The 13,398-nt window shown below is 39.2% G+C and overlaps 1 protein-coding gene across 7 annotated transcripts in view; it reads left to right on the forward strand.

The window, feature by feature from the left end:
- Positions 1–13,398, forward strand: part of SESTD1 (SEC14 and spectrin domain containing 1) — a 148,615-nt gene that overhangs the window by 69,716 nt on the left and 65,501 nt on the right. For all 7 annotated transcript variants that reach the window (XM_090045320.1, XM_090045324.1, XM_090045319.1 and 4 more), the window contains 3 exons: positions 789–897; positions 6,661–6,751; positions 11,027–11,140. In XM_090045320.1, coding sequence (XP_089901446.1) covers positions 789–897; positions 6,661–6,751; positions 11,027–11,140 — 314 coding nt within the window. The remainder of the gene's footprint in view (positions 1–788; positions 898–6,660; positions 6,752–11,026; positions 11,141–13,398) is intronic.

Consider the following 13,398-nt stretch of genomic DNA (forward strand, 5'->3'; position numbering starts at 1 on the left):
GTTATAAACTCCTTACAAGACCGTTTCAAGAACTTCTTTACTGTCCACTTGCAAACCGGTTCACTCTCTGCAGGTTAGATTAACCTGCAAAGACTGAATAAATTCAGGCTCAGGCTTTTGAATGTCTTTCCCTAGCCCAAGGGAAGCTTGAAGTACGTGGGTCCAGAATGTTGGTGCAGCCTGATGGGTATTTGGTAGGAGGAGCTTTAGCTTACTCTTAAAAGATTGTGTATTTTCCATAGATCTTCAGAATTGTTCATGTTTTCCTTTATGGTAGTCTCAGAACCAGAACCTGTGTCTTGGACATGGCATTTACTTGTACGTGAGAAATGTTTTGTATAGCTCGGTGTTTACCAGACTATGGGATGTAAAAAGTTACATGGGGACTGAGTGCAGTCACCCCCCTACTTCAACCACTCTTGTACCCCCTGTACTTCAGCTACTGCTTCTGTCACAAATGATTCTTTTATGGTCCTATCCCCCCCGCCCAACACACTCATTTTGGTTACTGCAGTAACTTTCCCTGCCAGTGATTGCTGCCAGCATGGCAAGTGACAGCAAGTAAAGTGACAGTGGTGGCTGAAGGCGGGGGCATGCCTGCTGTGATTTGTGCTGTACCTATATGGTAGCCATCTGCAGCTTTTAAACCAAAATATGTCTTAATACAGTTATCTTTATAGCAGTTTGCTGCTCAAGAAACATGTATTTTGAAAGAGTGTAACTAATGTGTATTTTTACCTTAAAAACATATCAGGTCCTTGCAATGACTTTTTTTTTTTCCTAAATAGGAGGGAAGGACAGACGAAGTGGCCTCATTCTGACAATTCCATTATGCCTTGAACAGACTAATATGGATGAGTTGAGTGTTACTCTAGACTATCTGCTAAGCATTCCAAGGTGACTCTAAAGGTGTTCTCTTAAAAGCGCTACATATTTTTATTTTACCTTCTTTTAAAAATGCATTGTATGCAGACTGTAGTATAATTGGAAATCTCATTTCATTTTATTAGAATACAGCATAATAATTAAAAAGTGCATGTACTGAAAGGTATATGGCCTTTTATTCTGCCAGGCCCTTTTTTTGCCCTCTACCCTTTTCTTTCACCATTACGTTGCTTGAATACATGCAATAATGTTTTTCTTTATGATCACATGTGTATAATATTGTATAAACTAACCAGTCGCTAACATTTAACTCCGTAATTAAAACCTAGTAGTTGCAGTTGTTGAAGCTAAAACAAGTTCCTACCTTTCTCTGCTATCCTCCTTGTTCATAAAGTCCCTGATTAAGTGTGCACTTAACTTTTAAGCATACATAGAGTCCTACTGAGGGTAATGGGGTTACTCAAATGTTTTAAAGCAGGGCTGTCAAACATTTGGCCTGCAGGGTGGATCCAGCCAGTGGAAGTTAGTCATTTGGCCTGCTGGCCTTCTTGCCACAGCTGCCAGCAGTAGAGGAACCTGTATGTTGGTGCCAGCAATGAAAGAGTTAATGCCACCTCCATTCAACCTCAGTGGTTCTGGCAGCTTTGGCTCTGTAGGCTAGATCTGCAGGTGGTTTGTCCAGCCCACAAAGAGTCCCACAGTCTGGACCCACCCCACCGGGCCAAATGAGTTTGACACTCTCTCTTTAAAGTTAAGAACATACCGTATTACTTTGCTTAACTTGGTACAGATCTAGTAGAATCTAAAATTCTGTCACTTGCTATGGGCCTAACAATAAAATCATCAACTTCATGGGACTTTGCCTTGTGGAACACCTGCTCATTGATCTGACAGATTTCATTTATCATTTGTTTGATTGTATCGTAAGATAAACTATAAATGATTTGGCAAGTCACCTGCAAATCATTATCCTTTTATATTTTTGATTTCACCTCTGCCCCCAAATTAATATTCACTACTTTTTTATTATTATTATTATTAAATGAGTTTTGAACTTTTCAAAATTATGGATACTCCACTTGTATCAATCATGTAAGTATCCTCATTGACTTCAGCACTTGGTTCTGATAGTTAAAAAAAAATGTAGGTACAGTTATTCTAATAAGCACTAATCATTTTGCTGTCTAGGTATTACCTGATTTTATTTAATGCAACAGTTCACACCAAGCACTACTTTTCCCATGTAGAAATTGTGACATGCAGTTGGAAAAATGCTTGACTTTTTTTCATCTCTCTGCTGATGTGAACGTTTTGCAGAAAAGTGACCTCTTTTTATGCAAGCAGGGAAAACAGCCTGATTTTTTGTGTTGTTTTATAGTAGGAAATGTTTTACTGCTTCAGACTCTTTTTGCTTAAATGTTTTGAGGAAAATAGCACTAGAAGGGCCCATAGTCCAGTCCAGTCCCTTGCATTCACAGGCAGTCGTTTTACCCAAGGAATTTCCAAAATTTCCACCGTAGACTTGTCCACATGATTACGAGGCAAGATACCCAAAACACCAAGAATTCCCTATACCAGTAGTTTTCAACTTTTGTCATTTGTGGACCCTTTTGGAAATCTCAAATGGAGGTCACAAACCTCTTTGGAAACTCTGAATGGAGGTGCAGACATACCCCTTTGAATTGTAAGTTGTGGCATACTTTGATTGATCATAGTCATCTTTTGCAGACCCCTTAGACATAGCCTGTAGACCCTCATGTGTCTCCAGACCACAGGTTGAAAATCACTGCCCTGTAGCATGCTTTGTCAGGGGTGTCCAAACTGTGGCAAATGTGCCACAAGTGTCATGGGAAACCTCTGTGTGGCATGCAGCAGATTAAGACGGGAGCATGGAGCACAGTGGCAGATAGAACAGAGGGGGAAGGGATCAGAGTGGCACTTTGTGGCGTGCCTGTCAAAAATGTTGTCCCTCATTGCTGTGAGTAAAAGCATGTGGGAGATGGGCACTGCTAATGACTTGCCACTGCAGTAACAGGAAAGTAAGTATTTGACTAATATATGCCTAAAAAGTCCTAAGAAAAGAACTGTGCCCCAAAAGGAAGGAGGAAGACCAAAAAGCCCACAGTCCTTTCAGTATGATCCACAGGAAAAAATTCCCTCCTAATCGCAAATTTGGCAGTCAGTATGCCCCTGAGTAGAAAGTCTTCTAGCCAGGTCTCTCTAATTTTTTTTCTTTAAAGAATTGTCAAGAATATCAGTACATCCTAGTCGAAAACTTTCAGTCATAGCTGTGGCCAAGTTCATAGATTTCATAGACATTAGGGCTGGAAGGGACCTCGGGAGATCATCAAGTCCAGCCCCCCCGCCCAAAGGGCAGGAAGTCATCTGGGGTCATAGGATCCCAGCAAGATAAGCATCCAATTTGCTCTTGAAGGCGTTCAATGTAGGTGCTTGAACCACCTCCAGTGGCAGGCTGTTCCAGACCTTGGGGGCTCGGACAGTAAAGAAATTCTTCCTTATGTCCAGCCTGAAACGGTCTTACAGTAGTTTATGACCGTTCTACCTCGCCATCCTATGGGGCGCTCCGGTGAACAAACATTCCCCCAGATCCTGGTGGTCACCCCGATAAACTTATAGGTGGCCATCAGATCACCCCTGAGCCTGTGCTTTTCTAGGCTGAAGAGCCCCATAGCTCTCAGCCTGTCATCGTAAGGTCTGTTTTCCTGACCTCTGGTCATGCGCATGGCTCTTCTCTGGACTCTCTCAGGCTTCTCCACATCCGTTTTGAATTGTGGAGCCCAAAACTGGACGCAGTACTTCAGCTGCGGCCTCACCAAGGCTGAGTACAAGGGGAGAATGACGTCCTGGGATTTGCTTGAGAAGCATCTATGGATGCAAGCCAGCGTTTTGCTCGCTTTAGTAGCCGCAGCATTGCATTGTAGGCTCATGTTCATCTTGAGGTCAATGATGACCCCCAAGTCTCTTTCTTCCATAGTTCCTTAAGACTTCAAGGGGAAGGTGGAAAAAAATCCAGAATCCAATGGCATTCAAAGGGAGAAAAATCTTTTCCAGGGCTCTCCAGCAGGTGATCAGTAAAAACTATGAAGCATGGGATGAAGAGTTACTTCTGTACCCCAACGTGGAGATTTCAAGCATAATTCCAGATCATCACATATGCTAATTCTTAACCTAAACACCCTAAAGTAGCATACCATTTGTGGATGAGTCCTTTTGTATATGGCTCAACTTGTGCTGTGCACCCCTAAAGGGGTATGTTACCTCCTCAGGGCACTTGTCTGCCATGAATTGATGGTAATAATTGGAGAATTTTCTCCCTGAGAAGGAAAAACCAGCTCTGCCTTCAGGGCTGTGTCCAATAATCCAAAATAATCAGTTATGGCCTGTAACAGAGCCTCACAGAGGGCTCCTCCAATCCCTGTACCCTCACCATAGTCAGACTCCTGTTGTTGTCACAGCTAGGAGCAGCTCTCAGTACCTTCCTGGATGACTCCCAGGAAGCCTCTGCAGTCAATTAGAAACAAAAATGCAAAAATATGGGGAGTAGTATTCCTCACCTGTGGTCTCCATTGCTCTCTGGTGCAGGATTTCCCCTCTTACTACTGCTTGTGTCCTTCTGGGCTCTCCATCTTGCACTTCCAGCCTATCAGCGCTGGTTTCTGGTCCCCAGGTGTTGCTCCTCTGTCCTGTATTGAGGGGAGACACCTGGGCTGAGTTAACATCAAGTGACTCTTCCCCTGAAGTTATAAACAGCCTGGGCTGTTCCAGTCCCCCCTTAGTGTTTCCAAATAGGGGTTATGTTTCCCAGTGGGAACCTTAAGGGAGTTAGACCATCTTTGTGTTCTCCTGGGGCTCTCTGCAACACAGGCTTTCCCTGCTGGGATACTTCTCCCCTCTGCTTGTGAGCCCTCTGCAGGGAAGGGTTTAGTTATTTCCACACTCCCAGACCTGTCTAGGGTCTTCTTCTGTTTGCTGCCTCTTAGCAGGCGCTGCAGTTGCCCTCTTTCAACTGTTCCTGTGTCCTGCCTTTTTACTGTTGAGGCTGCTTGACTTCCAGATACTAAGGGAAAGGGAGCAAGCGAAGATTTTCCTCCTCCCACTCCCTCTACTCTTCTATACCATTCCTTCCATAAATTTATAGTTGTATCCAGTTTTGTCTTAAAGAGCTTCAGTTCTTTCCCTGTCTGTGTGGCTTGGAAGACCATTCATTCCAAAACTTGGCTCTTCTTGGTTGGACATTCAGAGAATTGTACCTAACTTTGTCCATAGTCAGTTGTAGTCATTTGATCTTGGTCTAGTTGTATTTTTCAGCTTGAAGAACTCCTTTCCCTCCTAGTATTTACTCCACAAATGTATTTATAAAGAATAGTCATGTCCCTTCTCAATCTCTATTTTGAACTAAACAAGGCAAACTCCTTTAATAGTCTTTCATAAGAAAAAGATCTTAGTGGTGCTTTTTTTAACCTGTTCCAATTCAAACTCAGCTTTCTTTCTTTTTTTTTTTTTAATTTTTGGTCACCAGAACTGTACTTAGCATTCTAAGTGGAGTTTTACCAAAACCTTGCACAATGGTACTGGAACCTCCTTGTCCTCTACTGGGTATACCCTGCCTAATAGGATTGTACCATGTGATAGACGGCCTATTTTGTGGAATACTGTGGCACCTGGTCCTGAAATTGTGATTTTTGGGGAGAGATTTGCTTGTGCTCTTACTGCTGCTCTTGCTGCCATGTAGGCAGTGAGGCACAGGAGGAAGTAGCTTTAGGGTCCCCCCCCACCTTACTTGTGTATTTTCTTAACCTGTGGATAATTGACTTCAAAACCTAAATGTTCTTTCAACAAAGTTTTTAGCACTATACATAACTGCTACATTTTTAGCAGTTATACATTAATATAAACTTCCTTGAAAAAGGACGCTGTCAGTTTGTAACGTGTCTAAAATAGAAACATTTAGTTCATGGTTGGCATGTCTACATGTGTGCCCAGCTACGCAGTTGTTACTGTGCAGTCATTTAGTACTTGCTTTAGCTTTAGCGGTACTGTGCAGTCCCAGTGTCACATGGGCTATTTCCAACGCTACTCTGCAGTAGTAGCAGCATCATGGTTCATGCCTGCTGACATAGCTTGTCGCTACAGCGACATCATGTCACCATAGCTTGTCACTACGACAATGTAGCATCTTGTGTATATGCTCCCAGTATGTTTCTTTGGGAGACTGAGTTGTAGCAAGTAGGGCTTCAAGTCAGAATAAGTGCTTAAGCTCATATCTGAAGTCTTCAACTTAAGCTTATGTTTTAGGTGTTTCTTCAGTTAGGACCTTCATTAGTGATTTTTAAGTTGTTTTGAGTCTGAAAGACTTCCTTAAGTGACCTTGTAAAAACTAATCTGAGTGCTTCAGGTATGCAACTGGCAAATGGAAGACACTGAACTCACAGAAATTTTGTGATACCTGTGTAATGCTCGTGAATCACTTTTTTTTATCAAGAATCTTGTAAATGCAGAATTTTTATAAATGTTTGTATCAGTCTAGAAAAAGTTTTAGGGGTATTAGAAAAACATAATTTGTTTCAATTACTAGAGCATGAGCAATATACATGAAAAACATTTCAAGGGGAATATTTTAATTATAAATATAAAATATACAGAATATATAGTGTCCATTTAATAGTGATGAAAATGATTAATAAGCAAGAAAATCATTGATACTTCATCTATGTTCTACAGTTCTCTTCTAAAAGTATTTCTTTTCTTTTTTAGTGAAAAGTGTAAAGCAAGAGGATTTACTGTAATAGTGGATGGCAGAAAATCTCAATGGAATGTGGTAAAGACAGTTGTGTTAATGCTACAGGTGAATTCATTTTTATGCATTTGTAGACAACAGATTAGTTTTATAGATGGTAGTAAAATGCTACATTTTACTGTAAAAGCTGTAATTTCTTTATTGAGAAAAATTAGAAAAGTTTTAAAAATCACAAAATACACCATTCATCTGTGACAGTTCTGTACAATAGAAGCACTTCATCTACAAATAATGTTATGCACATTACTCGGCTGAAGATCACATTACTACTTACTGACAGCTTAGCATGTTTTATACAGAAGAAGAAGAGGCATCTGTCTTCTTAATATTTAGTGACTTTGCACCAAGAAGTGATACAGACCTCGGTAGAGGTGATCATCTGGCATTCAGTGGTAGTGGCAGCACCTGAGGGAGGTGGCATCATTGTATGCTGCCTGTATATTTTGAATAGATTACAGGAAGGCCTTAAATAGAGGTCATTTTGGTAGCCTGCATTAGAATAAGTGATTCTCTTTGACCTTTTAAAAGTACTTACGAAAGAGGAAAAATGAGGGGTGGTAGTCTGGTTTTGTTGAAATGCAAATGTGGATTTGCCTGTTACCACCTTATTGATGTCATTATAGAGTATAATATGTCCCCCATTTTACTTACAGCTTTTGCTTCTTTATTGACTAGTAGTGATGACAAAGTGGACCATTCGACAAAGTCAGAAAAACAAATGGAAAACAGTTTTTAAGAAAAAGAGACTCAAAATTCTTGGATTGAATTTTATAACTTAAAAATACTAAAAAGAAGCACATCACTTGAGCTGTAACTGGCAGACTAATATCTATATAATTTTTTAAAATGCCACAAAAGTTTCCACAAATAGAAATGAGAATTATTTCTACTCCTTTATTTGTTTTATAAGAACATGGTTACAGGTGTAAGAAATAAAAACATATTTCCTTTTGATGTTCTTTAGTAATTCCAGATCTCATTCTTTTGAGAGGGAATATCTGGAAAAAATATAATGGCAACATGTGTGTGCCTTAGTTTTATTTTTCTAATAAATGACAGAGAGAACATGGAACATGAGGTCATTCTCATCTGTGTAGATAACCAGCGTCCCTGATAGACATTACATTTATAGTACCTGCATGGTCTTCCCAGCTCATGGGTTTAAATGTCCTGGGCAGGTGGAGCCCAGCAGCTCCTTCATCCCTGCATCTGTCAACCATTGCAGGGTTGCCCCACAGTTGGGTTTAAACTTCCCAGGGGAGAGGAACTAGTGGACTCAAATAAATTTGTAATGAATGAGTGTAGGCTTTTCTAAAGTGTTTTAATTTGCATACTGTGCATTGTACAAAAATTTTTGTGAGGTTACAAATTTGGGCATCCCAGAACCTGTCTTCATGCGCTATGGGAAGCAATGCTACGAGCTTATCATTTGGAAATTTCAGGTTTCCAAGGCTCCATATCTTGTGCAAAATATGAAGCAGGTTTGCAAATGCAGATGCTAGAATGCTGTATGTTCAAGTATTAGGACATTTTCTTGATCTTTCTGCTTATTGAGCTGTGCACATCACAGTAATAGCTGGCATGATCGACAGTGAATTCTTAAATGAGTTGAGACTGGTCTGATTTTTGTTTCACTAGAAGAAAAAAATCATTGTCCCAGTATTTGTTTTACATTTCCAAAACATCTAATTTTTATAATCAGAGGTTACCATATATGCTTAGTATCAAATCTTCTTCAACTTTAGTTTTCAGTAAATAGATCTAGCATTATTGGATCATAATTCACAGTTTTGTAATGGTTAATAACCAGAGCATAAATCTTGGTCACTTAAGTCATGTGAATGGTCTCTCTATAAAGCCAGATTCCATTATAGAGGATCTCAGCGAGGTTCTTCATGTAAGTAGACCAGGCTTTGACTCCAAAATGGTAAGGGTAATGCAGCACTGTACAGATACTTCTAGTTAACAGGGAACACACATGATAGATTGTATACTGAGGTCTGTGTGGCATAAGGGAGTGCCATGAAGGAATACCTGAACTTGTTTTCCCCATGCTCACTGCAGCAGTACAGACACATTACTGTGGTGCTGCACGTAGGCAAGTAGATCTAGTTTTTCAGCAAAACTAATTAGTTCAGTGCCATGTTAATATGGCTATGCTGCTTTCAGGTTCTCACCTAATGAATGCAAGGGTACTTAGTATCTCTATGTGGTGTGTCTTGCAGTATATAGACATACTGCAAATCTTATTTACATTGTAAACACTTCTCCGCTTTCAAAATGATTCACTTAACTGTTAACTGCAAGATGTTTTTCCGTCCATATATGGAAACAGTCTGTGGGCTTCTTTCCAGCTTCCCTGCTGAATGTTAGTACTGCTGCTTATTGGATCACAGAACAAGGCTTTTTATGTCCCCAGAGGACAATGGTCTCTCTGTTTCACTAGTTTGTTTTTAAATGTTTTTCATAAACTTGAAAGATTTACATTTAATTAGCACAAATAACTACCCTGGTGTACTTTAATGTCTACACAGATAAAAGCAAGAAGTGTTCTTTCAGAATGTACCACTTTTTAACAATAAGATGCTAACTTCTGTCTGTTTGAACTGGACCAGTGACCAGCAGAGTCAGCTATTTGGCTTGTTTTTTGGCTTTTGATTTTTCAGGAAAAGCAGCTCTTTTCCTTTGGCCTCTTGAATAACTTCAAGAGATGCTGAATAGTGTCTTAATGAGACTTGATGTTTTAATCCCAAACCTTTTCTCTCTGTCAAGAGCCAAGACCTGTTATTTCCTTCCTTAGATCTAAGTGCTTTTCAACAAGATGAGCACTGCATCTCCTATAACAATACTGTTGTTTAAAAGCACTTTGTTTCTGATTTGTCTCTGTTTCTTTAGATATCACATGCTTGGTTCCGTTGTGAAAAATAACACTGTAAATAGATTTTTCCCCTGTGAAAGCAGTAATATAAATCTAACAAAAAAAAAATTAATCAAGCTGTTTATTTTTCATGATTACTTTTCATATTCTATCAGCTTGGATAAAGAAAACAAAGTCACTTTTCAGTTGTCAGTGAGAAAATGTATGACTTCAAACACATTATCTTGCAATATTTTCAAAAAAGCTGTTTTTGGTTGGTATTTTCTTATTAGAACTAGTTTTTCCAAAAATAATTTCTGCTTTGGACCAATTTTAATCAAATTATCCCAGTCCTAAAATATTTATTTTCTAATGTTTCAAACAAAATAATTGAAACTGTTTCTATACTTAGTAGTATAATCACTTATCTGTTACTCTTGCAATAGTTAAAAAACAGGGCAGTGTAGCATCTTACAGATTATACTGATTTGGAGAGGCATAGCTTATTAGGCTACAGGTTATTTCATGAGATGTAACATTAAGTTTGATGTTCTTATGTTGCCAATATGTAAGAACATCAGTCTGGTATATCTGATGAAGGAGGCTGTAGCCCACGAAAGCCCATGTTTCTTTAAACAAGTTAATCTTTAGGGTGCCACACTGCTCTGTTTTTGTCGAACTTCAAATTGATGTGGCTAACTACATTTCCTTCTTGCAGTAGTGACAGAAAAGTTCAGAGTGTGGCCTATGAACTGTTCAGTGTTGGCAACATGTTGGCATCAACCACAATGGATGTTCTTTTCCCAGAAAAATATCCAGTATTCAACCTAATAAAAACTGACTAAAAATATGTAACAAGTTTAATAGCATATAGACCTTGAGTATTTACTGTATTTTGTAAATAGTAAATGTTGTAGTAAGAGTTTTGTTGAAGTGTTGGAAGATCTGTTGATCTGAAAGCATGTTTTTAATAGCAAAGTATACGTTTCTCTTCTAGCTTTAATTGTTCCTTTACTGCTATTGTATCTTCAAATACAGTAATAGTTTTATGCAAAGTTTGCAATGCAGTTCCTTTCCCAAATATATTCCTCTATAGCAATAAGCTACAGTCTGAAAGTTTCATAAGAGTCTTAACCCTGTTTAGTTACCATAGTACTGTAAACAAGTCAGTGTTGTATTACTTATGGAATTTCCGTTACTTATAGAGCATGAACTTTGGGTTGGGACCACACAAACAGGAGTTTTGATTTTGTTCCCAGTTCTGACGTTGACTTGCTGTATGTCTTAGTGCAAATCACTTAATTTCTGTGCGGAAATAAATCAATTAGCCTACTACGTCCAGATGATGTAGACCTGGTTGAATACAGATTTGTAGAGAGTCTTAAGTTCAGGGTTGAAATGTGCTGTCTAAATACAAGGTGACTTTACAATTAATGCTAATTGTTTTATTTTTATTTATTTTACAGAATGTTGTTCCAGCTGAGGTATCACTTGTTTGTGTAGTAAAGCCAGATGAATTTTGGGACAAGAAAGTTACACATTTTTGTTTCTGGAAAGAGAAAGATAGACTTGGCTTTGAAGTAGGTTTACAAATTTTCTCCATTTTTTTTAGTTTGGAATAATGACTGTAAATATGCTAGAATGATACAAAATGGATATGTTCTGAACAAAATGAATGCTTATCCATACTTGGTATTGTTTTGTAGATTCTCTAACAAACATGTGGCCTTTCATTTTTTAATTTTCTTTAAGAAGAATATTAAATGAAGCTGTTTTGGAATTGAAGTTTTTCTGTTTTAATCCTTTCTTATGTATAATAAAGCTGTTTCATGTCACCTCTCATGGTTTTAGCTACTATAATTGTTGAACAGTACTTCAGCTTGTCTTGTATATAGCTTCATGACTTAGGACTGTTGGGACATTACTACTGCTGTTCCTGGGGACAGGAGCAGCCATTTTGGAGTTACAGTATTCTGAATTCATCTCCCTCTTGTAGTTTTTGGATGCTAATTACGAATAGGTTTTTCTGAAATACACAGATTATGCTCTTACTTGCATGAAGCAGTATATCTTTAAGGACTGTTGTCTAATATTAGTACCTCCATCTTATCATCTGTAGCATGTTTAGTAGAGTCTTGGGAAAAACTGATGCATGACAAGTGGCATCCTGCACATGGGTTGACCTTTAATGCTAGCATTGTAATCTAATTTTGTTTAAACTGTAATTTGGGCTTCATGCTTACCAGTGGATCTGATGTCAGGCTGTCTTTTTTTTTAATGTACAGGTAAATTAAAAATTATTTGAGAGGACCTGTGTTTCTTAAAAAACAGACCACAGGTTGAAAACCACTGATCTATACCATTCGTCACCCTACAAATGCCCAAATTTGTGGCCACAGCAAGGTGATAATAGTTCTTGCCACTTAATTGCAGTAGATGTCTGTTTGGTATGTGGTATGAGAATATGGGCAGCTCAGAGCTCTCTGAGACACCCTGGAAAGGTGCTCCTGTGGCATGAGGGGCCTCATCTTGTGTGCCCTATAAATTCCTGTGCGTAATTGGGCCCCTCAAGCCCTGGGATAATTTGCCCAGCTTTTTCCACTTAGAGATGCACCCCAGAAATTCCCCAGGGTGCATCCCTGCAAGCAGAGAACGTGTCACTTGTTGTCCTACAGGATCAACAGGTGGGATAATAGATGTGTTTCACGCAGCATATGTCCTGGCACAACTAATTTGCTTAATTTGGCAACATGTATTTATACAGCTAGATCTGTGATACAACCAGGGATATGCAGAACTGTAGTAAACTACTCCATGGGACCTGAAATACCCTAACCATTTGCCAAGGTTGTCCCTAGGGGGCATGAATTGGGGCAACTGCCCTGGGACCCACACTTTGGGGGGCCCTGCGGAGCTGAATGAAGCTGCTGTCGGCTTCACATCTGGCCACTCAGCTCCCCCTACTTCCCCCGCCAGCTTCCTTGCGTCTGGGGGTGGGGCCGTGCACAGGCTGATTTGCCCCAGGCCCTGCACCCTGCTCGGGTCATCTCTGCTGTTTGCTATAGCTTTTATTTCAAAGGATGCCATTTCTCTGATCAACTGTGGAACCACTGCCTTGTTCCAGCTGAGCAGGGAAGTACACCATTTGAAGTAAAAGTGACAGTAAACAGCTAAATGGCAGTTCAGCAACTTACTGTGAATTAAGAGCATCGTGAACCACCTGGATAGATATTATCCAGGTTGCTGAATTTGGTCTTCATGTAGCTTATTACCAAACACTGCTTATAGAGGTACTGTTTGAATGGTTGGATTATTTTTTTCATGAGTGTGACTTCTGCTTGCGTAAGCCCTGGGGGAAGGAGAAGTGTTTTCTTAAACCTGATGGCTGATTCTGTTTTTGAAACAGCTAAAGGTATTCTTCAATGCCTACTTCTCCACATTTTAATATAAAGAATAAGCCATTTCTGTATATGACAGTTTCTCTTCCAAAACTAGACTGGCTGCATATATCTGAGTATTCTCTTGATTGCATTGTAAAAGAAAAGCTTCTTCAGAGGTCCTCTGTAAATCACCACTTCTTTTTTCTTGTTTAGTGTTATTACTTGTAATCATTGTAGGCTCAGTAACTTGAAATTCCACATCTTTTCCATTAAGGCTCTTATTATGACTTGGCTAGAATATATTTCTAGAGAATAAACAGATTACCTTAGGTCTAATAGACTAATGAGGCAAAGATCATTTTAAATGCTTTCTGTAATGTGGGGAAACTTTTCTATTTGACTTTAAGGCTTAGTTTAACATAGGTCATTAGATGATAGTGATACATAATGAAATGTAG

The sequence above is a fragment of the Crocodylus siamensis genome, chromosome 4, assembly GCF_052110815.1.
Source record: "Crocodylus siamensis isolate JL-2025a chromosome 4, ASM5211081v1, whole genome shotgun sequence".
Taxonomy (NCBI): Eukaryota; Metazoa; Chordata; order Crocodylia; family Crocodylidae; genus Crocodylus; species Crocodylus siamensis.